The sequence below is a fragment of the Clytia hemisphaerica genome, unplaced genomic scaffold (assembly GCF_902728285.1).
Source record: "Clytia hemisphaerica strain Z4C2 unplaced genomic scaffold, Clytia hemisphaerica genome assembly, whole genome shotgun sequence".
Taxonomy (NCBI): Eukaryota; Metazoa; Cnidaria; class Hydrozoa; order Leptothecata; family Clytiidae; genus Clytia; species Clytia hemisphaerica.
Window position 1 is genome coordinate 1,112,770 of NW_027104166.1, and position 26,322 is coordinate 1,139,091.

General features: G+C 35.4%; 3 protein-coding genes across 3 annotated transcripts; 1 reads left to right on the plus strand and 2 right to left on the minus strand.

Annotated features, from left to right (window-relative positions):
* Positions 1-953: 953 nt before the first annotated feature.
* LOC136814184 (uncharacterized) lies at positions 954-2,614 on the minus strand. Its single transcript, XM_067070693.1, has 2 exons — positions 1,763-2,614; positions 954-1,282 (listed from the first exon to the last, which is right to left on the minus strand). The coding sequence occupies exons 1-2, from the start codon at positions 2,588-2,590 to the stop codon at positions 995-997; spliced, it is 1,116 nt and encodes a 371-aa protein (XP_066926794.1). The 5' UTR covers positions 2,591-2,614; the 3' UTR covers positions 954-994.
* Positions 2,615-2,864: 250 nt separating this feature from the next.
* LOC136814247 (DNA topoisomerase 3-beta-1-like) lies at positions 2,865-14,019 on the minus strand. Its single transcript, XM_067070764.1, has 9 exons — positions 13,868-14,019; positions 13,615-13,730; positions 12,585-12,770; positions 12,060-12,269; positions 11,210-11,545; positions 10,680-10,742; positions 9,260-9,459; positions 7,682-7,787; positions 2,865-3,552 (listed from the first exon to the last, which is right to left on the minus strand). The coding sequence occupies exons 2-9, from the start codon at positions 13,693-13,695 to the stop codon at positions 3,298-3,300; spliced, it is 1,437 nt and encodes a 478-aa protein (XP_066926865.1). The 5' UTR covers positions 13,696-13,730; positions 13,868-14,019; the 3' UTR covers positions 2,865-3,297.
* A 696-nt stretch (positions 14,020-14,715) lies between these two features.
* On the plus strand, positions 14,716-21,944 carry LOC136814162 (uncharacterized). The gene is made up of 6 exons (XM_067070676.1): positions 14,716-15,307; positions 19,081-19,386; positions 19,483-19,914; positions 20,101-20,406; positions 20,567-20,749; positions 20,975-21,944. The coding sequence occupies exons 1-6, from the start codon at positions 14,857-14,859 to the stop codon at positions 21,889-21,891; spliced, it is 2,595 nt and encodes an 864-aa protein (XP_066926777.1). The 5' UTR covers positions 14,716-14,856; the 3' UTR covers positions 21,892-21,944.
* The last annotated feature ends 4,378 nt before the right edge of the window (positions 21,945-26,322 follow it).

Below are 26,322 nucleotides of genomic sequence, written 5' to 3' on the forward strand. Positions count from 1 at the left end.
CCCTTATTGCTTCTTGCCGGGGGTATACCAGGCTGTGCATTATTAGTCAAATTATAAATTTGATATTCTGTATTCCAGACTTCAACAGGCTTTTATAGGGGTTTCATAAGTTTTCCATCTCTAGAATAATTTTTTTCAAAGAGCCATATACAGAGCATGGTGTTTTCATAAAAAGTTATCAAGAGTAGTCAATTTAGTCAGAATTAGATATTGGAAGTTTAAATAGAAAATATCATCACTGTATTTCTATCATTTTATTACAAAATTTATTTTCAGCTGAAAACATGACAGTTATCTTATTAACGAATTCATTTTATTAAACCGCTTATTGACAACGTATAATGAATATTTTAAAAGTTGTCGGTTAAAACTATTCAATTTCCAATCTATAAAAAAATCATCATAATTTATAAAATTTTCTAAAATATATATTTAGCAACTCGATGATTGCGACTAAGATCTCAATAAGGCAACATTTTCTTCTTCTTTGTAAATCAAACCTTCATTGCAAAATATTATAAATGTTATTTTCATTATAATGACCCATAGATCTGGTACTTATGTACCTGATGAAATACTCAACCCTTGCCGACCGATCCTATATGTGGACTCGTTTTTTAAAAATTTTGCCAAAAATTATCTTGATTGGACTCGTGGAGGTGAAAAAAGGTACTCAAAGCTAAGCTATATTACACCCTGGCCCACAGTCCCAGTGAAATCTTTTCTCACAGCGGGGATAAAATTTTTTATTGAAATCCGGATTGGGGTAGAAAGTCCATTGTTCAAAGCTTGAATGGGGATGAAATCAAGATCAATTTTCCAATGGGTCAGAAATTGTAGGGTATTTTTCCCACCGGGACGAAAGTTCTCACCGCGTCTGTGGTGTTATACTAGAATTTGGGTTCGTTTAAGAAACTTGATAAAAGATGTACACACAAATTCTATAATTTAATGTTGGTATATTTGCTAGAAACTAAAATCATTTAAAATGAATTTAGGGCGTTTTGCTTATATTACTACCTACACTAACATGTGTTGTGTGTTTGTTCATGGGCATAATACAAGCTTGAAATGATGTGTTTTTATTAGGAATAGCTGCTTGAGGGACTTTAGGTCGTAAACAATTAATAAGCTGAGAAGGGGGTGTTCCGCCTCGGATTTCGCTAGCGTCGTTTGGGGGTGGTCGGTTACTTCCCATACGCGGTCCGTAGGCTTTCGGTGAAGTGTAAATACGTAATGCTTCCGTTGACTCGTTTCCAGTCTTGATTCGAATGTCGCGCGTCTATAAAATCAAAAATATACGAAAATGATAAAGTAGTGACTGATTATTGACTTCTAGGCTACTTTCTCACCAATATAGCAAACGTTTTGCCCAGGAAGTTACATAGACAATTTGGAGGGAAAAGATATTTTCAAACCCTTTTTCAGCCCCTTCACGGTTGTCTAAATGGTGAAAGTAGAAAACCCCAAAATTTTCCCCTATAAAGTCTTGGTTCTAAGAAGCTACTTTAATGAGATTAATTTTCACGGGGATTAAATTTCGCGAATTTCGCGGATTCGGTTTTCATCCGCGAAAACAAGCACAAAATCATGAAAATATTATGTTATAATAAAGTCATCCGCGTAATTAAGTCCCTGGGAAATCTTAAAATTTCAAGGAAGAGCTCACACGAAATTTAACCCCCGCCAAAATTAATCATATGAAAGTAAGTAAAAGTTTTGGCTAAAAAGCTACATACAAATTGAACCATAATACGCATACCTTTGTCTTAGTGCACGATTTATGTTTACAAGATGCGAAACTTTGTATACTTTTCAAGGGTCCTGTCGGAGTTCTATTTGGAATCTTTGCTGCAGCCGATTTCCATAATTTTCCTGTAGACGTTGAAGTTTTACGGCATAACCGATCTTTACTAGAACATTTACGATTTCGGTACAACGTTGTTTCATCAGCAGACGAGTTTCGACTTAGACTCTCCATAGCTGCCAGAATATTATGTCTTTTAACGGTGTCTGAAGTTTCTACATAGTAGACACCTGATGAAGAAGGAGTGCCGCCGGAACATTGACACTGTTTTAAAATTCCGTCGCTATCACATTTTTTACAGTTTCCTCCAGAATGGTTTGGGATTGAAGTATTTGAAATCCCATTCCGATAATCGAGTATTGTTGAAAAAGTAACGACTTCTCGATAGTGAGTTATATGTTCTTTTGATTCTTCAAAATGACAGAATTGGAATTTCTCATCTGCTGTTGATGAACTTGAATTCAATTTACCGCCTCTGAATCTAGGTGTACGCTTATTGGTTAAATTTGAATCACGTGTCTTGGACACACGCTTTTGGTCCTTTCCATCCTGATTATTTGGTTTTGAAAGTTTCTCATTTTCGGAGCCTTCCCATGGGCTCAACACCTGGTAGTCTTCCTCTGCTGCAGCCTTCTGTCTTTTCTTTACACTTTGATTAATACTTTCTATGTGAGGAACTGAAAATTCTGGATGTGCCGAAATACCCTTTTCCTCGTTCTGGCTGATAAGTAAAAGGGTTTGTATAGCTTGATCCTCTTTGTACAATTTCTCAAAAGTGAACATCTTCAGACTAAACTTGAAATCGAATTAAAATAAAGCAAAATGATAGAAACTTGAACCTTTGGCACTTTATTGTTGAAAATTATTTGACGTCAATTTAAGCTTTAACGTTTATATACCGCGTGATATGATTTCATTTTCATAATTTTTTCTAAATTCACGCCTTCACACCTGATTTAATTTACCCGAGCCACTCCCCAGTCACTATATTTATCCCTTTAAAAAAATTCTTCCTTTACGGAAGGTAAAACTAGGGTAAAAGGAATATCGTCGGAAATTTATGCGAGAAGCATTTTAAAGCAGTTCTTTGAAATTAAGAGGAAAAACTCATGTTGCATAAAAATACAATTTATAAATAACACAACGATTTAGTCTAGAAAAAAAAACAAATTCCTACAGTGCCGTTGTAAATTGAAATTTCAAACCTTTTTTTCAAAGTATTGTTTTCTCTGCTTTCAAATCGAACTGTTTCTCAACTTTAGCTTGAACACAACGCATTGTATTGCTATTGGTTCGTTGAAGGCTATTTTCAAGATTTCTCTTTAACCTGTCATTTTCAAGATAAATTAGATCAATCAGATCTAACCGATAACCGAATCCTCAAAATATGAAATTTCTGTCGAAAATAGCTGAAAGAGTTAGAAAATATCGAAACCCAAACATATTTCTTCTGTTTTTTAATTACAAAAGTATTTTTTGCTGCAATTGAATCAAAATTTAATGAAATCTGCTAAATTTGTATTTTTATTCGGGTGTGACTGGACATAGTCATCATTTTGACGTCCACCACCGCCTCTTCTGCCTTTTCCTCCACGCCCACTACCACGACCACCTCGATTCGAGCCACGCCCTCCTCCTCGTGAACCTCCCCTGCTACCAGAATGTCGACCATCAGGGGCAACGAATTTGACCAGGTTTGCCATAGCAGTGTCACAAGCCATACATCCAGATAAGGCGGCTTTGTCCTATATCGAGAAAAAGATCATTTTCTTTGAGAGCAAACTTTATAGGGAGAGTCAGATGCATTGAGTTTGAAGCCCGAAGGGCTAGAGTAGAATCTCTAACCTTTCCCAGCCAAGAAAAAGTGAAGCCACTTATTTCCCAACCAAAACACGCATAGAACGCGCCGTAATCATGACGACGGATTGTATCTAGCGGTCCCTTTGTTTTGGAGCACTACATTTTTTGAAATCTAACGATAGATTTTAGTTTCAATCCGGCATTTGTGTAAAAGCCACGCACGGACGTTCTGGATGAGAAATAAGTGGCTTCATTTCCTACCCAGGAGTCTCGAGTCTAGCCCTTCGGGGCTAATGGTCAGATGGCTTGAGATCTTTAACTTGCGGAGCTTTGATGGTCCCACCCTTTTGTCTAATTATTCAACAAGTTACAAGAGACTCAAGCTGCAGTTTTTTTACTTTTAACTAGAAAACAATATAAGAGAAACCGTATTACGTTTCTATGAGAATCCATTATTTTAAATATATCGAGTTATTCGTCTATACAAATATTGCAGACCAAAGAAATCATCTCATTATATCCTTTCAAAGATTTCCGTAGAAATCACAGTAAAGTCCATTCACTTTGAAGAGCAAAAAACAGTATGTATGTATGTATGTATGTATGTATGTATGTATGTATGTATGTATGTATGTATGTATGTATGTATGTATGTATGTAATAGTTTATTTCAAGTTGACGAACAGGTAGCAACAAAGGCTAATAAAAGTCAACGCTACTTTACAATTTGTAAGGTGATTACAAAAAGCCGACACCGTCAATATAGGTGCGGCAGTTTCTACACGGGCATGATGTAGGCCTCCATTGCTTAATCTTTTCCTTAAAAATACTAAGATCGACTATATCTCTATACTCATCCGGAATTAATTCCCAAACTTTTCGCCCTAAAAATGAAAGTGACTCTGAACCGTGAAAAACAGAGTTTATTTCTCTTGATCTGAAGTAAGGCGTTTTGCGATTTACTTTGATATTTTCATCATGTTTGAAAATTTCTTTAGTTAGATCTGATATGTTATTTTTACATTTGAAAAGTTCTATTGCTAACAACTGAAGATTTTTATGGTGGAATTTGATGGCACCGTCTTTCTCTAAAAGCTGCTCAAAAGTAGATGTATGATCAGAATACACTATCCTCAAACATCTTTCGTGGAGGTGATTTATTTTTTGATCTAGCCTGCGAACATGAAACATCCAGACAAGCGAACAATAATTGAATTGACTTCGAAAGAAGGCATTCATGAGCCTTTGCTTTTTCTTTTGATTCATGTACGGTGCTACCCTCGCAAGTGCACTGATTTTCTGGCTAGCTTTCTTATAAATCGTGTTAATGTGTGGCTCAAAAGTCAGACAGTTGTCAAAAGTTAATCCTAGGATCTTGCCTGAGTTGCTGTTAAAGATGCGTTCATTCTGTAGAGTAATGAAGATTTCTTTGCTGGTATTGTTAGCTATCAACTCAGACTTGTCTGCATTTCCTTTCATTTGATTTTGGGTTATCCATTCAAAGATGATAGCAGCTCCATTCGAGAGCTCCCCACCAACCTGTTCCCAAGAATCAGCTATCACAAAAGGTGTTGTATCGTCTGCATATGTAATTCAGTACATTTCTATTTTCAAGAAAGTAGAACAAATCTCTCATGTAGATGTTAAATAGTAGCGGCCCTAGAATGGATCCTTGGGGAACACCTACTTTAACATTATGCCAGGTACTGTAATGGTCGCCAATTTTCGTTCTTTGCTTTCTATCTGATAGATAGGCTGCTATGAGACCTAAGGCACTCCTTGAAAATCCGTATGCTTCAAGTTTAGCAATCAATAGTTCGTGCGAGATGCAGTCGAAAGCTTTTGATAAGTCAATGAGTAGCGCTGCAAACTTTTTTTTTCTGTCTTAGCTTTCTTCCAAATTTCAGTCATGACTAAAAGTGGAGTTTGTGTACTCATTCTTTTCTATATCCAAATTGTCTATTGCTCAAAATGTTGTTAAAGTAGGTTGAGACTTGGGTATGTATGATTTTTTCATAAATTTTTGACAGAACTGGGAGAATACTCACCGGTCTGAAGTTGCCCTTGTCATTCTTTGAACCTTTTCTCTTATACACAGGTGTTATATCAGCAAGTTTCAATTCTTTTGGAAAAGAGTTTGACTCGAATGACGCATTTATTTCTGAGCACAAAAACTCGGAAAACATATCACAATTATCCTTTATGATTTTCACTGGAATATCTGAGCTTGGCTGTGATTTTCCTTGAACTAAGTCCTGATAATTTTCCCTACTTCCTCTTTCGTGTTGGTATAAAAGAAAAATTATTTAGATTTTTTTACTCAGTGTTTCTTGATTTCAGTGACACTTGGGTGTTGTCTATATTTCTGAATACAAATTTCAGTATGATTATTTGTTTCGTCAAATGCAACATAGGGAGGCTCAGGCAAGTCTAGTTTTGATATTATTTGGCCATAATAGTCATTGAATATTTGAGCTATCTGTTTCTCGTCATTTATGATCTTTTCTTTATCCACTAAGGTATAAATCTTATTGTTTGAACCTTTATTTGAAAACAATGGTTGTACAGTTTTCCAAAACTTTTTGTTATCAGTTATGTTGGAATCTTTGAGGTTGGCAAAGTAGTCTTTCTTAGTCCTCCTCAATAGCGATAAGCAAAAAATTTTTTGTCTGTTGTATTTTGTTTTGTTTTCTTGTGTTTTATTCTTATAGTACAGGTTCTTGAGTTTGGATCTTATCATGATGGCTTTTCTCATATCTCTATTTATAAAAGGCATATTATTACCTCTAACCGTTTTATATTTAAATGGAGCTTGTTTGTCTAGTTCTTCTATGATACATTTTATTTTTGATCCAAATTCACTGTTATCACTATTGATGATCAGATCTAGTTTCATGCGAAAAGTATCACTGTTGAATGTCCTGTAAGATCGGTATCTGATTGTTTTCGGTGGCAATTTCTTAAAGTTTTCATTTAGGATTATCAGAGTCATCTTGTGAAAGTCCGATATTCCAGTGGTAATAGTGTAAGCAGTTTTCTGAAAATGATTTGGCTTATTTGTAAGCATATGGTCAATGCAAGTTGGCCTATCAGGATTTTTAAAACAGGTTGGTGAGTTAATCATAGCTTTGAGATTCAACCCCTCACAAAAATCAACCAAAGGCTGATTCTCAATTTCGTAATTCAAGTCTCCTACAACCAGAATGTTGTTATAATCGATATCTATCGCATCTATGCTAATTTGCAGCTTTTTTAGGTGCTCGTTGATGTTATTTAAATGTGGGTTATAGGAGCAACATACCAGCCATTTTTGTTTATTAATTGTTACCTTAACAAACATGCCTTCATACGTATTTTCAGATCTTATTAACTTAGATGGTAATCCAATTCTTACATAAAGCAAAAGGCCACCACCTCCATCGTTTTTAGGTCTATCCAAACGATGCGGTTCCTCAAAACCTTCTATTTCAAACTGATTAGTTGTGAAATTATCGTTCAATTTGGTTTCAGAAACCAAAAGTATATCTAGATTTCCTGATACTATAGCTGATAAATTTTCAATTTTATTCCTTATTGAGTTGAGATTTAGTTGACCAATAAGTATTTTTTTACAGTTTTGCTTACGAAGATCTTTAAGTTTTTCAAGTTCAAGCTCTCTATTAAGCATTGGAGAATCTACATCATACCTGTGCATGTTGTCTTCTTGCTGCTCCTGTCCGACTCGCTGTTCCTGCCCGTCTCGTTGTTCCTGTCCGTCTTGTTGTTCATGTCTCATGTTTGGTTTTGGTATTTTGATCGTTTCAATTAGGGTATCAACAAAGGCTCTGTCAGTGATTTCTGTTTGTTCAGGCGTGTTTTCAGTTACTCCATGAATGATGATGTTTTTCGATCGATTAGTCTACTTTTGGCAAAACTTTGCTTTTTGATAATTTTTCATTTTTCATAATTTTTCCAGTGAAGTAGAACGTTAACTACTAAACATCAAAGCTTTTAAACCAATGCTTTTCCTGAGAGAAGGGGTCAAAAACCAATTATCCAAGAAGGTCAAAAAACAACTTTACAGAAATTCCTAACCTTGTAAGATACGTCCAATATCTTCCTTCCACATTTACAAACTTCATCTTTCACCTTGACCGATTGAGCCCCTTTGCAGAGTGAATAACGGTCTGAACACTTCGGACTGAAACAAATGAATAAAATAAAATCAACTACAGTAATCAAAAATTTGCCTCTCAAGTAGGAGTGCGCTATACAGGGTGATTTTTCAAAAAATGTCAAACTAAATTTTTTTGAGGTCTAAATTATAAGTGTAGACAGAATCAAATAGAATTTTTGAACAGAAATGAAGAAAAAAAATGTGGGAAGCCTTTTTGTAGACTAAGGTTTGTGCCCTCAAATCAATCTTTTTCCATCTACCCAACTACCCAAATTATGTTGGAAATGAGACACTGGCAGTGATTGAATTCCGCTCAAATTTGGCACATTCACTTCTCAGGGACAGAAATATAGTATATCAGTATATCAAAACATTTATTCGAGAAATATAATTTTGGACATTTTGGGCGTAGCCCAAAGGCTTTACGCAGGCAAAAAAGAGGAAGGCTTGACTATAAAGGCGAGAACTGCCGACAATTTGCTCTATGTGATAAAAACACTTTCCTTAATTTAGCACTACCTCAGTGAAGTTCAGAAGACGTAAAAAGGGATCTGAAAGCGGAAAATTGAAACTTTTACATGAATTTCGACTCTGAAAAGCTTCAAAACTGTTCTTGGATCAAGAATACCAATTTCTAGAGGGAATTTCAATTGAATTACACGATTTATGAATGAGCCCTAGCCCGTCTATATTTCCCCTTTTTTTTACGGACACCGAAACAATTATTTACTAGATATGCCATACGGAGCTAAAGAAAATTTAGTTTGACATGATTTGACGAAAAAAATGAAAATGACCCTGTATAGCCCACTCCTATTTCAAGTGCCGAAAACTTTTTTCTCAGCTATTTTTAGACGATCCTCAACACAAGATCACTAAAACGGGAATAGTTTAGGAGACGTGATAAATTTGAAAATGGGAGTTTAGCCCGGGGCGGAGTAAACAGTGGCAGAAGTGTTTACAGTGTGTGTTCTAAACCCTACCGCCACTATTTTTTCCGCCCTGACTCTGCGCATATAAATTTTCCCCGCGCTTATTGATCCTCTAACAGACGATAGGATTGTCTAAGTTATTTTGCAAATGATTTGACAAGTTCAAACTTAACCGTCACATCTCTTCTAGAAAGAGGAGCATGAAGGGGTGGTAACATCAGTCGGATTTGGAGGAAACGGAGTAGCGCTGGCGGATATCTCAAACGGAAACATCTTACCAGTCCCTCTACAAGCTCAACACGCCGTTTAAAATTTGATAAGTATAGGATACAAGCATAATGTAAAAACTCCAAACCTTAAAAAACGTAAATTATTCGGATAGTGTACCTTAAGGGAAGAAATTTTGGCGGAAAGAAATTTAACTTTATAGGTGTCATTCGCCAAAACTAATCATCGCCAAATTTAGAAATTTTATTAAATCGCTAAAATAAATTCCGCCGAATTGCACCAAAATTAGCGAATGGCCTCATTCGCCAAAATTTCTTCTCTTAAGGTAATTCAAACCTGTTGCACGATAAAATCCATTTTGGTGCATTGAACGGCTCTAATATCAAGCGGCCGTCCTCACAAGCGGTGCACGGGCCAACACCCAGTTGTAGAGCTGAATGTTTGCAGGTTGGATGAAGGCATTGATTGCAGCCTAGATTCTTCTCCATCTTTTCAAGGGTTGGATTTGTATAGCAGTTTGGACAAAAACTGTACGTCTAAAAAAAACAAATTTCGATTTAGTAGTAATTAGTAACACAATTCACCTATCAACCCTTTCGCCAAAGGCTGTGTGAAAAAGGATTTGATTCCAGTTTACCAGGGGTTACTGACATCAAACGTCAGAAGTCATTGCATTGACACACTGGTCAGATATACTGATGTTTGACGTTGTTTGGTAAACTCGAATCCATATCCTCTTGATAACCATGATAGTGTTGATAGATGCATGGAGAGGTCATGAATGGCTGAAATTCGGCACATTGGTCCCTTTGATCTCATTGATCAATGGTCGATTGTTTTAATGGCGTCACTTTTCAGTACAAAACCTGTGTAATATGTTTTTAAAAGGTTTTGATAAGAAATCCTTCCATCTAAAGAGCCCGGAAAATAGTATAAAGATAAAAACTCACCGATGAAGCAAATTTTTTCAAAGAGTTTCTTAATCACTATATTAAGACGCATTAAAGTATTAAATGAAGAAACACGTAGTGGTTGCGTTTAGACCAGCCTGGCATTTGTAATTGCTTGCAGTATTCTTTTGAATTCTATTGTTCCGCGCAATTGTTCGGTTTGTCAAATGCCTAATGATGCCAGCGTGTTGACATTTCGTTGGCATTTGAAATGCCATTTTGAGCAAAGGAATCCCCTTTTCTGGCATATCAAATCAAACAAAGGAACCAAAACAAAGAGAAGAAATGACATTTTTGATTTTTTAAAGTATTTGCACGTTTTTTATTCAGTTCTTTCTATAGATTGTAAGATTTGCAAGATTTGCCATAGCCTAGCCCTACGGCAAAAAGTTTCAGTCTTAATGACTGCAGTTTTTGAGAAATTCCATGCTTTTCATTGTTTGATCTGTCAAAGTTGAACTTGAGGGAATCACCTTTTCAGTAATGACCTAAAAAGACGATTCCTTAAATGCCATGACAGAAAATACAATGGAAAAGCTATTAAAATCGAATCCCTCATGAGCAAATGCCAAATTACAAATGCCAGTTGGTCTAAACGCAGCCAGTGTTGAGACATCCTTTTTTAACGGGATGAGCTGGAGTTTTTACCAGATACTTCACTAATTGGTTATTTGAAGTGATAGAGATGACGCGTTCTTTAGAAAAAGTAATAAGGTTCTTTTATTACATCTTAACGACCAACCAAATCAAATGAGAGCTTAAATCAAAACTTAAATCATTAGGTTGAGGAAAATAATTTGAAATACCTTTGAAGCACCATGACGACTCCAAAGTAGAATCTCAAAATCATCCAATGGACATTTTAATTCCTGCAAGCAATATTGAACAACAAACTATTAGTTTCTACATTAAAAGCCATCAGAGCTAAACTTGATTCTGGCACTTGTTTGTTTATCATCGAGCACTATTCAGTATGATTTCATGGCAACAATTTAATTTCAGCTATCAAAAACTATAAAATTTCTTAACTGCGCAAAAGAGTTTTTCGTCTAAAATAGGTTACGTTTTCTCTTGCCTGGCAGAGTTAACAGCTTCACAACTAGTCTCCAATGAAAAGAGTAAAGCTGACATTTTGGGAATATATACTAAAATCATTGACATGATGTAATGAGAATAAGCTTCATCAGTCTCTCCCCGTTCCTACACTCAATGTTGATATTTACAACCGAATTTCCAATCCAACATTGAGTGGTGAATATAATGTTGAAAATAGATTTGATTACTAGTCACATTTTCTCCTTTCTTATAATTTATGTCCGTTGTTGTCAAAACATACCTGGTATAGCTTGATCATTCCATTCTGAGGTACAGAATACGTCTCATTGCAAGTCGAACAATGGAGTCTTGCTGGTTTAGCTTCCACTAGTTTCATATAACGGCGACATTTGCCACATTTGGAGAACGGTTTCCCAGTCTCAGAGAGCTTGGTGAATGAACACTCGAACAGATCATCCATATTTTGTATATTCTTGGAGAAAAATTCGAATTTGTCTTCAAAAATATCAACATAAAAACTTAGCACATCTTCAAAACACGCGCGTCCTTGAGCGATCAGATTCAATTGTTTCTCCACCGAAGAGCGGATTGTTGGGAAGACAAGTTGCTCGTCTATCTGTAAAGTAAAAAAAATACTAAACTAGGGCGTTCTGCTCTTACCGATCGATCAGGGTTGTGGGCAATGAGATTGGAATAATGAACCCTGCATAAGGGTGACATGAAGTGAATGGAGGAACTCTGTGCAACGGCACATCCACACACGTATTTTTTGCCTAACTCGAGGAAAGTTTTCCAACAATAACTTCTGTTCCAAGTTTACATTTCATTGTGAATATTTGCTACGTTGAAAAATCACATTATATCCATGCGTGACTACAATGTAGTCTCCATAACTCGAAACTCGAATATCTCCTCAATTCGAACAAGTTTGGTCGTCCCTTCAGTTAACAAATCCTTGTAAACGAGTCTCTATAATTCGAAATTCCCATAACTCGAGCAACTTTGCATTCCCCGGGCGAGTTATGGAGACGCCATTGTATAAGTTTCAAAACCTCTCATCAAAACGTCCAAAAATAGTTTCCCATAATAAAATGTCAGATTTCAAAATCATGAATTAGAATTATCCAAACCTTTTGATACCCATGTACCAAAACGATGCCCAGGGGATTGGGAACTAAGCGACGTCCGTTAGTTACAGTGACGTAATTCCGTTGGCAGATATTATTGATGTGAGTTGGGATTGAAGCATCCGTTCCGATGCCATGTTTTTCCATCAATGTGATGAGTTCAGCTTCACTAAGATATTCAGGTGCTGTGGTGTGTCTCTCTTGAAGTAAGATCTAAAATTGATGTTTTTATTGAAAATATTGATTACCCTAAACAACACCCTTAAGTTAGAGGTAGATAGCCTTGAAATGCAGGGGCTTTTTACATAGTCGATTGTTTTCAAAGGGTTTAAGGCAAAGATGCTCAGTTATTTATGAACTGAACAATAAATGAAGTGGCCAGGGATCCAAACCGGATACGAGTTTTGTTCGGGGTCCTGTCAAATATCACTCCCCCTTCTCTTGTTAAAATGAATGTATCCTCCATTCTAAAAATCACATAAGAATTGACAAGAATTTAGTAGACCTGACTGACATCAAGCCACTGACCTGCTCGATTTCGAGTATTTGATTCTTTTCCACTTTCGGTATCCGTTCGTTCAGGTCTTCAGTTTGGTTTGTATCGAGAATCTCCGTGAACCCAGGGTCGATTATCGTTCTTCCTTCACAAGAAAAGGATTCCGTACCAAGTTGGAAAAGGACAGAACAAAGGAGATATTTGCAATCATGAGACACCTATTGAAGTGAGAGAGAAGGACAGTAAGATGTCATGTGGATCAAGGAAAAAAGAGGGCAAATACTTTCGTAGGACCGCCCAAGTAGACCTTTTCAACCGTTGCCACTAATTGCCGTGCGGACATTTTTTTTGTCTGCTTTATCCCACTAAAACCGTCCCAGTCCTTTTTTCGCACCTATAGACAATAGAAAAATGTGTCAAAAAAGGACTGGATCGAGTTTAGGGGGATAGTTAAATAATTAAGTGGTACACACCTGGCTGCACGACTACGGTCGAAAAGGTGTATTGTGGAAAACTGTTAAACCAAGTCGTAAACCTATCATAAACGGGTGCCTAGTTACAAATCTGAACATCTGTTCTGTTCTTTTTAATCTAAAAACATAACTCTTAAACGGTTGACACCGTTGAGTTTCAAGCCCGAAAGGCTAGAGGCGAGACTCCTGGATTGGAAATGAAACCATTATTTTCCATCCAGAACGCCCGCGGGTAGTTTTTACACAAACGCCGGATTGAAACTAAAATCTATCGCTAGCTTTAAAAAAATTTAGTCCTCCAAAACAAAGGAACCGCTAGATACAATCAGTCGTCATGATTACGGCGCGTTCTATGCGCGTTTTGGGTGGGAAATAAATTTCTCTTGCCTGAGAAGGGTTAAAGTTTTGCTTCTGATCTTTTGGGCTTGAAACTCAACGGTTGAAATTTCAGTTTATCATCCTTTTAAATTTACAAAGGGCATCATTTTTATTAACGTGTTTGTATCTATGATAAAGTTGAAAATGCAGAACACGAAAGCCCTCTTAATCTCCTCACTCTTACATAAAAAACATCAAAATATAGACTTACTGTAGCAATGAAATGACGAACGATATAACTATAAATTCTCCATGTGTCTCCGCCCAAATCACCTTCTGAAGCCACCCTCATGGGCGTAATAGGAGGATGGTCTCCACAGTCTTGGCCTATAAACAAAAGTTTAAACCCCGTAGTTACAAATACTTTAATGTGGAAATAAATTCCGACTCAAGTCGAAGTCACGTGCGTTAAAATGGAAACACGAAGGGTCAAAAAAGACAATTTTATTTAAACGAATACTGACCTTTTCTTGGTTTTTGTATGCCGCCCTTCTCATTAAGAAGCTTGTTAATGTAACCGCCCCATACGCCACTGGCTTTTTGTTTGACAACTTGTTCTTTTAAATTGTAATTGTCATGGTATTGGTTGGTCTCTGTACGTGGATAACTGATGTAACCCTGGGAAAAGATAATTGGAAATGCTACTAATAATATTTATCAGTTAAGCTTATCCAGATATCAGGTCAACTTGCCGGTTTTTAGTCTTTAGTTTTGTAGTATACAGTACGAGCATTTTCTACACTGAGCCTTGAATAGCTGAATTGACCTTATCGGAATTTTTGATTTTTCTAAAAAAGTGATACATTATGGGATTGTTTGTATTACCATAGAATTCCCTCGAGGAATTCCTAAGAGATTTCTATTGTACCTTAAGGGAAGAAATTTTCGCGAGAAGAAATTTTCGCGGAATTTAATTTCGCGAATCAGAGTTTCAAAATGGCAAATTTCGCGGAATTTAATTTCGCGAATGAGCCGATTTTAAAAGTTTCACGGAATTTAATTTCGCGATTGAGAAGAATTTATCAACTTAGATTAACTTTTAAGCATCACGGAGTTGTTTATATTTGATAAAAAATACACGTTATACTATTAAAAATCAATTGTGTCCATCTTTTTTGGTAATACCTGGTCAAAAACAACAAAATAAAAGAAGAAGAAAAAAATCGAATTTCGCGGAATTTAATTTCGCGATTTAACAATTTTGGTGTGTTTCGCGGAATTTAATTTCGCGAATTACGCCCAAATTCGCGAAATTAAATTCCGCGAAAATTTCTTCCGCGAAAATTTCTTCTCGCGAAAATTTCTTCCCTTAAGCCATTCGATTGTTTTTTATTCCCTCCGCGAATTTTTGTAAAAACTTGTGTGACCTATAAATGATCGAATTTTCTCTTCTCACACCACGCATCTTTATACAAGTGATAAGCTTGTATTGTGTGTTTGTGTTAAAATTAAAATGTCAGACAGTAGTGAAACTTCAAGTGATGAGCGAACCACTCTTCGTCAAAATGTTGCTGCCAAAAAGAATGCAAATAAAAAATTCAAACCGAATAAATCATTTAGAGAAGTTGCTCTACAGAGGGCTTTGAAAACTTATGTCATTTCAAACATTGTGGATAGTTATAATGTTCTTGCGATAAGAGTGCTGTGGAAGGAGGAGAATTATTCGGATATGTTTACAAGAAGGCAAGATTTGGAGAATATATTCAAGGATATTGTTCCAGTTAAAGTGTTGATAAGCTGTGTTACCGCAATGGAGAAGGGTGAAGAGTTAGATACGGGACTAAGTTTTTGGATGGCATTTGATTGGCCAGATATCACAGCAAACAAGTTCGAGAACATGCTATGCAAAAAGGTTATGGAGTCTGGTGTTAAAATCGATTCGTGCAAGGGAGTCAAACCAAGAGGTATAACTCTTAGATAATTCAATCTTTATTTCACTGAATTATTCTGATAACTTAATTTTTATTACAACTTTTGGTTGATTTGTTACAACTTGATACAGCTTGATACGCTTTGTTACTGCTTGTTACATACTTTTTACACGGAAAGTCGAATTTTGAGACAGGGGTGACAGCATTTTTTTCAAGTTTTGGACATCTAAATTTTGTTACAACTTTTGTTCGAATTGTTACAACTTGTTACAGCTTGATACGCTTTGTTACTGCTTGTTACATACTTTTTACACAGAAGGTCGAATTATGAGACAGTAGTAACAGCATTTTTTACAAATTTTGAACATCTAAATTTTGTTACAATTTTTGGTCGATTTGTTACAACTTGATACAGCTTAATACGCTTTGTTACTGCTTGTTACATACTTTTTACACGGAAGGTGGAATTTTGAGACAGGGGTGACAGCATTTTTTACAAATTTTGAACATCTAAATTTTGTTACAATTTTTGGTCGATTTGTTACAACTTGATACAGCTTAATACGCTTTGTTACTGCTTGTTACATACTTTTTACATGGAAAGTCGAATTTTGAGACAGGGATTACAGCTTTTTTTACAAATTTTGAACATCTAAATTTTGTTACAATTTTTGGTCGATTTGTTACAACTTGATACAGCTTAATACGCTTTGTTACTGCTTGTTACATACTTTTTACACGGAAGGTCGAATTTTGAAACAGGGGTGACAGCATTTTTTACAAATTTTGAACATCTAAATTTTGTTACAACTTTTTGTCGATTTGTTACAACTTGTTACAGCTTGATACCCTTTGTTACTGCTTGTTACATACTTTTTACACGGAAAGTCGAATTTTGAGACAGGGGTGACAGCATTTTTTACAAATTTTGAACATCTAAATTTTGTTACAATTTTTGGTCGATTTGTTACAACTTGATACAGCTTGATACGCTTTGTTACTGCTTGTTACATACTTTTTACACGGAAAGTCGAATTTTGAGACAGGGGTGACAGCATTTTTTACACATTTTGAACATCTAAATTTTGTTACAATTTTTGGTCGATTTGTTACAACTTGATACAGCTTAATACGCTTTGTTACTGCTTGTTACATACTTTTTACACGGAAGGTCGAATTTTGAAACAGGGGTGACAGCATTTTTTACAAATTTTGAACATCTAAATTTTGTTACAATTTTTGGTCGATTTGTTACAACTTGTTACAGCTTGATACGCTTTGTTACTGCTTGTTACATACTTTTTACACGGAAAGTCGAATTTTGAGACAGGGGTGACAGCATTTTTTACAAATTTTGAACATCTAAATTTTGTTACAATTTTTGGTCGATTTGTTACAACTTGATACAGCTTGATACGCTTTGTTACTGCTTGTTACATACTTTTTACACGGAAAGTCGAATTTTGAGACAGGGGTGACAGCATTTTTTACACATTTTGAACATCTAAATTTTGTTACAATTTTTGGTCGATTTGTTACAACTTGATACAGCTTAATACGCTTTGTTACTGCTTGTTACATACTTTTTACACGGAAGGTCGAATTTTGAAACAGGGGTGACAGCATTTTTTACAAATTTTGAACATCTAAATTTTGTTACAACTTTTTGTCGATTTGTTACAACTTGTTACAGCTTGATACGCTTTGTTACTGCTTGTTACATACTTTTTACACGGAAGGTCGAATTTTGAGACAGGGGTGACAGCATTTTTTACAAATTTTGAACATCTAAATTTTGTTACAATTTTTGGTCGATTTGTTACAACTTGTTACAGCTTGATACGCTTTGTTACTGCTTGTTACATACTTTTTACACGGAAAGTCGAATTTTGAGACAGGGGTGACAGCATTTTTTTCAAGTTTTGAACATCTAATTTTTGTTACAACTTTTGTTCGAATTGTTACAACTTGTTACAGCTTGATACGCTTTGTTACTGCTTGTTACATACTTTTTACACGGAAAGTCGAATTTTGAGACAGGGGTGACAGCATTTTTTTCAAGTTTTGAACATCTAATTTTTGTTACAACTTTTGTTCGAATTGTTACAACTTGTTACAGCTTGATACGCTTTGTTACTGCTTGTTACATACTTTTTACACGGAAGGTCGAATTTTGAGACAGGGGTGACAGCATTTTTTACAAATTTTGAACATCTAAATTTTGTTACAATTTTTGGTCGATTTGTTACAACTTGTTACAGCTTGATACGCTTTGTTACTGCTTGTTACATACTTTTTACACGGAAAGTCGAATTTTGAGACAGGGGTGACAGCATTTTTTTCAAGTTTTGAACATCTAATTTTTGTTACAACTTTTGTTCGAATTGTTACAACTTGTTACAGCTTGATACGCTTTGTTACTGCTTGTTACATACTTTTTACACGGAAAGTCGAATTTTGAGACAGGGGTGACAGCATTTTTTCAAGTTTTGAACATCTAATTTTTGTTACAACTTTTGTTCGAATTGTTACAACTTGTTACAGCTTGATACGCTTTGTTACTGCTTGTTACATACTTTTTACACGGAAGGTCGAATTTTGAGACAGGGGTGACAGCATTTTTTTCAAGTTTTGAACATCTAATTTTTGTTACAACTTTTGTTCGAATTGTTACAACTTGTTACAGCTTGATACGCTTTGTTACTGCTTGTTACATACTTTTTACACGGAAGGTCGAATTTTGAGACAGGGGTGACAGCATTTTTTACAAATTTTGAACATCTAAATTTTGTTACAATTTTTGGTCGATTTGTTACAACTTGTTACAGCTTGATACGCTTTGTTACTGCTTGTTACATACTTTTTACACGGAAAGTCGAATTTTGAGACAGGGGTGACAGCATTTTTTTCAAGTTTTGAACATCTAATTTTTGTTACAACTTTTGTTCGATTTGTTACAACTTGTTACAGCTTGATACGCTTTGTTACTGCTTGTTACATACCTTTTACACGGAAGGTCGAATTTTGAGACAGGGGTGACAGCATTTTTTACAAATTTTGAACATCTAAATTTTGTTACAATTTTTGGTCGATTTGTTACAACTTGTTACAGCTTGATACGCTTTGTTACTGCTTGTTACATACTTTTTACACGGAAAGTCGAATTTTGAGACAGGGGTGACAGCATTTTTTTCAAGTTTTGGACATCTAATTTTTGTTACAACTTTTGTTCGAATTGTTACAACTTGTTACAGCTTGTTACAGCTTGATACGCTTTGTTACTGCTTGTTACATACTTTTTACACGGAAAGTCGAATTTTGAGACAGGGGTGACAGCATTTTTTACAAATTTTGAACATCTAAATTTTGTTACAATTTTTGGTCGATTTGTTACAACTTGATACAGCTTGATACGCTTTGTTACTGCTTGTTACATACTTTTTACACGGAAGGTCGAATTTTGAGACAGGGGTGACAGCATTTTTTACAAATTTTGAACATCTAAATTTTGTTACAATTTTTGGTCGATTTGTTACAACTTGATACAGCTTAATACGCTTTGTTACTGCTTGTTACATACTTTTTACACGGAAGGTCGAATTTTGAGACAGGGGTGACAGCATTTTTTACAAATTTTGAACATCTAAATTTTGTTACAATTTTTGGTCGATTTGTTACAACTTGTTACAGCTTGATACGCTTTGTTACTGCTTGTTACATACTTTTTACACGGAAAGTCGAATTTTGAGACAGGGGTGACAGCATTTTTTACACATTTTGATGCTTTTATTCTTTTTATTTCATAGGTGCATCGATCGGTCAAATTGAAAATCTAGCCGCATCCCAATTGTACATTACCCTGAAGGACCATAAATTAGCTGAGCCTCTCAAAAAGATTGTTTTGAATAAAATGCGCCTAGCAAGAGCCGAAGCCATCAACCGGGGCGAGGATGAAGACAGCATTGAGATTCCTGTTGACGAGTCTGTAAAGCCTGTGAACATATATGTATCGTCAACAATTGCCAAAAATGTCCACGACAAATTATCGACAGAACTACCACGTCTAAGACAGTTTAACCTGGACTTCGAACTTGACATGAGAAACTCTTCAAGTAAGTAATTTTAAATTACATCATTGCAACTATCTCAAGTTGATTATCATAGGAGGAAAGTAAGTTTTTACATCAAATTTTTGACTTCTATTTTAGACAAGGCTCCGAAAGAAGTTGCAAAGCCTAGAAGCAGACTGAACCAAGCCATTGACGTAGTTGCTAGAGTTATGAAAGACGAAAAATGTGAACTGTTCAAAGGATATATCTATCGACATGTTCCAGAATCGACCAAAACCTATTACCACTATAAACCTGTCGAGGATTATGTCATGAGGATCCTTAAAAATTCATCAGTTGCGGATTCCTTATCTGGTCAAACATGGGACGTGATACGGCACTTGGAGAAACCTTCTTGTCGAATAGTGAAACAGATGAAAATGGACTACAACTACATCGAAATTAACGATGGCTTCTTTTTTAACATAGAAAAGAAGTGTTTCGAGCAGAATCCAGCCCTGACCGGCTCCCCTAGAGCCTTTGTAATTTATAACCACAAAAAGCGTCCAAATCCAACACCATTTATGGAGGGTAAGCTTGTTTTTTTTTTCAGTTTTGTATCCTATCGACAGCTCAATAAAACACTGATTTGAACTCTCCTGTAATGATTTATTGGTAGTCGTGTTATATTGCCTCAGCTTCCTATTAGAACAAATAAAAATATCTTGCTTGATGGACACATTTTCATACTTTATATTACTACTTTATTCCATTCAGGTATTATGAACAGCTTTCCCAATCCCATCATCAGAAAACAGTTTCTGCAGAAATATTATCAATTGCTGATGCACAAAAAGTTTCCCAAGAAGGAGAAAAAGCTAATGCTGGTTGGCGACTCGGATTCAGGCAAAACTAGCTGGTTTTGTCCATTCGAAGGCATAATTCCATCGACCTTTATCAGCTATATCGTACCAGATGGACGTTTTTCTGCGTCAACTATCAAAAGCAACACCCAAATCGTTTGCATGGACGAGTGGAGTCCCGAATCACTGTCTTGCGAAGATGCAAAAAGACTTTTGCAAGGTAAAACCAAAATAAGATTCCATACACTAGAATAAATAACCTAGTCGATCGTATAAACTTGGAAATGCAATTTTAAAAGTAAAAGAACAGAAAACAACTTGAACTATATTGCAGTTATTAAAAAGATGATTAAAGTTGATTAATTTTCTGATCGTTTTAGGTGGTCGCATCACAGTGCAAAAGAAACACAAGGGAGTAGAGAGTTTCCACTATAATTCTGGATTCTTTATTACAACAAATGAAAATCCTGATTTTGGCCCTGGTAGAGACGGTAAAGCAATCAAAAAACGTATCTGTGAATTTGACACAATCGAGCTTCCGAAAGTGGATACATCTATGAGCAGTAAGTAAATTCATTGTCAACTATCAAACCTGCCTGATAGAATAAAAAAACTTCATCTTACCCAACAACGAGTCGAGGTGTATTTTATGCCCTGAGAGATTATCGTTTCAGAAAATAGCTGAGGAAAATGTGTATATATTGATCAATATCATGATTTTATTTGTCAGTAAAAAATTACACTACTATTCGAAATATTCGAAATACATTTCTTTAAATTACTTTTAGATTGGCTACGCAAAAACTGCATGGAAGTTTTCCATTGGGTTGCGCTACAGCTCAAAGACGTACCGATATTCTCTTGTCCGATCAGAGAAAAAACAAAAGATGGTGCCTGCTACAACGACTTCGATAATGAAAATCCTTTTTCATCTGACGATTCAGACGCTTTAGAATTTTCATTCACTCAGCCAACTGCTGCCGAAGAAGTTGCAAATGCCCAGCCAGGTCCTAGTCGGCCATCATCATCATCATCTAGAAGTAAAACCTTTGAAGATGTGTTAGATGAAACATATTACATGTTGGAGAACTTTGATCGTTATGCTTCGAATCCAGATTATCAATACAGAGAAAAAGTTTACAAGTTGCTAAAAGAGTATCGAGAGGTGAGAGTTCCGATGCCGGATGAAATATTGAAGAAATATCGTCAGCGCTATGAATCTGATTGGCAAGGAGCAGACACCGTATACGATATGTTCTTATTAGGGAAGCAAAAAGAACGAAGCTGGTTCCCATATGAAATTTTTGAAGCGGAGTATCCTGACTACCAATCAATCATCGGCGCAATTATCGATGAACGCTCGACCGACAGGGCTTCAACTACAGACGAAGATAACGAACAACAGAAAAAGACAGCACCAAAATTCCAGACACAAACTCGTAAACTTTCTAAGAAAAAGAAGCGAGCTGTCACAGACCTTGATACTAGCTCAGATGATGATAACGTTGCGTCGAAATCCACTCAAGGTGCTCCGGAGAAGAAAAAGAAAACAAGTGATGTTTGTGCCCCGATCAAGATCGAAATCCAATCTTCCCTTTCTGACACAAACTCAGATTCATCAAATCAAACGAAGGGGTCCAAACGAACTATGAAGAGATACATACCGAAAAACATTGTTGACGAAGTCGTAATCATCAGTGATTGAAGTTAAATTTTACTAAAATTTTAAAAACGAAAAATAATTCATTGAAATTTTAAGATGTTATGTCTTCCATTCCTCAAACTCGTCTTTATTTGAAATTACCAAATTAAATTGAACATTAAAATTAAGATAAAGAACCTTTTTTTAAATGGCTATTTTCGAACCTTTCTTATGAAAATTTGTAACAAGATGTATCAAGGTGTAACAAGCTGTAACAACATGTAACAAATAGACCAAAACTTGTAACAAGACTATTTTCGAGATTTTCCTATGAAAACCTGTAACAAGGTGTATCAAGGTGTAACAAGCTGTAACAACATGTAACAAATAGACCAAAACTTGTAACAAGGCTATTTTCGACCTTTTCCTATGAAAACCTGTAACAAGGTGTATCAAGGTGTAACAAGCTGTGACAACATGTAACAAATAGACCAAAACTTGTAACAAGGCTATTTTCGACCTTTTCCTATGAAAACCTGTAACAAGGTGTATCAAGGTGTAACAAGCTGTAACAACATGTAACAAATAGACCAAAACTTGTAACAAGGCTATTTTCGAACTTTTCCTATGAAAACCTGTAACAAGGTGTATCAAGGTGTAACAAGCTGTAACAACATGTAACAAATAGACCAAAACTTGTAACAAGGCTTTTTTCGAACTTTTCCTATGAAAACCTGTAACAAGGTGTATCAAGGTGTAACAAGCTGTAACAACATGTAACAAATAGACCAAAACTTGTAACAAGGCTATTTTCGAACTTTTCCTATGAAAACCTGTAACAAGGTGTATCAAAGTGTAACAAGCTGTAACAACATGTAACAAATAGACCAAAACTTGTAACAAGGCTATTTTCGAACTTTTCCTATGAAAACCTGTAACAAGGTGTATCAAGGTGTAACAAGCTGTAACAACATGTAACAAATAGACCAAAACTTGTAACAAGGCTATTTTCGAACTTTTCCTATGAAAACCTGTAACAAGGTGTATCAAGGTGTAACAAGCTGTAACAACATGTAACAAATAGACCAAAACTTGTAACAAGGCTATTTTCGAACTTTTCCTATGAAAAATTGTAACAAGGTGTATCAAGGTGTAACAAGCTGTAACAAGCTGTAACAACATGTAACAAATAGACCAAAACTTGTAACAAGGCTTTTTTCGAACTTTTCCTATGAAAACCTGTAACAAAGTGTATCAAGGTGTAACAAGCTGTAACAACATGTAACAAATAGACCAAAACTTGTAACAAGACTATTTTCGAGCTTTTCCTATGAAAACCTGTAACAAGGTGTATCAAGGTGTAACAAGCTGTAACAACATGTAACAAATAGACCAATACTTGTAACAAGGCTATTTTCGAACTTTTCCTATGAAAACTTGTAACAAGGTGTATCAAGGTGTAACAAGCTGTAACAACATGTAACAAATAGACCAAAACTTGTAACAAGGCTTTTTTCGAACTTTTCCTATGAAAACCTGTAACAAGGTGTATCAAGGTGTAACAAGCTGTAACAACATGTAACAAATAGACCAATACTTGTAACAAGGCTATTTTCGAACTTTTCCTATGAAAACTTGTAACAAGGTGTATCAAGGTGTAACAAGCTGTAACAACATGTAACAAATAGACCAATACTTGTAACAAGGCTATTTTCGAACTTTTCCTATGAAAACTTGTAACAAGGTGTATCAAGGTGTAACAAGCTGTAACAACATGTAACAAATAGACCAAAACTTGTAACAAGACTTTTTTCGAACTTTTCCTATGAAAACCTGTAACAAAGTGTATCAAGGTGTAACAAGCTGTAACAACATGTAACAAATAGACCAAAACTTGTAACAAGGCTTTTTTTGAGCTTTTCCTATGAAAACCTGTAACAAGGTGTATCAAGGTGTAACAAGCTGTCACAACATGTAACAAATAGACCAAAACTTGTAACAAGGCTATTTTCGAACTTTGTCTATGAAAACCTGTAACAAGGTGTATCAAAGTGTAACAAGCTGTAACAACATGTAACAAATAGACCAAAACTTGTAACAAGGCTTTTTTCGAACTTTTCCTATGAAAACCTGTAACAAGGTGTATCAAAGTGTAACAAGCTGTGACAACATGTAACAAATAGACCAAAACTTGTAACAAGGATATTTTCGAACTTTTCCTATGAAAACCTGTAACAACGTGTATCAAGGTGTAACAAGCTGTAACAACATGTAACAAATAGACCAAAACTTGTAACAAGGATATTTTCGAACTTTTCCTATGAAAACCTGTAACAACGTGTATCAAGGTGTAACAAGCTGTAACAACATGTAACAAATAGACCAAAACTTGTAACAAGGCTTTTTTTGAGCATTTCCTATGAAAACTTGTAACAAGGTGTATCAAGGTGTATCAATGTGTAACAGCATGTAACAAATCGACCAAAACTTGTAACAAAATTTAGATGTTCAAAATATGTAAAAAATGCTGTCACTACTGTCTCAAAATTCGACTTTCCGTGTAAAAAGTATGTAACAAGCAGTAACAAAGCGTATCAAGCTGTAACAAGTTGTAACAAATCGACCAAAAATTGTAACAAAATTTAGATGTTCAAAATTTGTAAAAAATGCTGTAACCTCTGTCTCAAAATTCGACTTTCCGTGTAAAAAGTATGTAACAAGCAGTAACAAAGCGTATCAAGCTGTAACAAGTTGTAACAAATCGACCAAAAGTTGTAACAAAATTTAGATGTTCAAAATTTGTAAAAAATGCTGTAATCTCTGTCTCAAAATTCGACTTTCCGTGTAAAAAGTATGTAACAAGCAGTAACAAAGCGTATCAAGCTGTAACAAGCTGTAACAAATCGACCAAAAATTGTAACAAAATTTAGATGTTCAAAATTTGTAAAAAATGCTGTAATCTCTGTCTCAAAATTCGACTTTCCGTGTAAAAAGTATGTAACAAGCAGTAACAAAGCGTATCAAGCTGTAACAAGCTGTAACAAATCGACCAAAAATTGTAACAAAATTTAGATGTTCAAAATTTGTAAAAAATGCTGTCACCCCTGTCTCAAAATTCGACCTTCCGTGTAAAAAGTATGTAACAAGCAGTAACAAGGCGTATCAAGCTGTAACAAGTTGTAACAAATCGACCAAAAATTGTAACAAAATTTACATGTTCAAAATTTGTAAAAAATGCTGTCACTACTGTCTCAAAATTCGACTTTCCGTGTAAAAAGTATGTAACAAGCAGTAACAAGGCGTATCAAGCTGTAACAAGTTGTAACAAATCGACCAAAACTTGTAACAAGGCTTTTCAAGCAATCGCAATCGAACTTATAAAAATACAGTTCATCCAATAAAATTATGTAACTAAAGGTATTAGTATGTATCAATGTGTAAAAAAGATCGACCAATAGTTGTAAGAAGATTTGAATGCTTGATAAAATTTATTTAAACACGATAGTTTTATCATAAATTTTCAAAGTTTAATCAAATTGAGCATATATTAATATAAATCTCTTAGAAACAAGTTTATTTTGATTGATAATTCTTCACAAAATCGTCTACAATTTCATCATCTTTGATTTGTATTAAGTTCTCATTATCATTGTTGCTTTTCACTATCTTGAGACAATTTTTTGGTTCAGATTTGGTATCTTTTTCAGTCTGAGAGCTCTCCGATTTACTATCTCATCGCCCGAGCATAAGCACATCCCCTCTCTTTTTGAACGTTTTTAAAAATGGTTTCTTCGGTTTCTTTTCCTTCTTTTTTTGGCCTAATTGAAAGCTTCAAAGTCAAAGTCAGAATCGCCGAGGAGGACATTAGGGCGATTCAAAGTAAAGTCTTTTTGCGGCGCGGTATAGTTATTGATAGGTTTTTTGACATTTTTCATTTGGCTTAAAAAAAGAAAATGAATGTGATGAAGAAATATAAAATTTTGCATAACTATAGAGACACATAGATAATTCATTAAAAAATATTCAACTATTTTGATAAAAAAAGTGTTCCTGAAACAAGCACTGTCAGCTCTGACTCTTAAAGAGTCTCTTGTTCTTGTTGAATGAAACTTCACAGAAGTGTCTTTCAAAATAAGAGCCCAGGACTTTGGTCCGTATTTCTGGATGCCTTGCTTTACGTAACGATCTTCTTCACTAGTAAACTTTACATTTTTCGTTGTTCTCTTGGTGGCCTGTTGTGTAGCAATTTCTCTCTTGAAAGTGATATCTCATTAGGCATCTCAGTCGTTTTTACTTTAGAGGTGGTAGTCCCGGTTATAGTATTATCAGTATGCCGAACTTTTGTAACTGCCAAGTCGGTCGATTCATTCAGCGATTCGTTCATTGTTGATACGGTCGTCGTTTGTTGGTTGGAACGGGTCGTCGTTCGTTGGTTGGAACGGGGTCGTCGTTCATTGGTTGTACGTTTCGGAGCTGGAAGATGTGCTTTGGTCA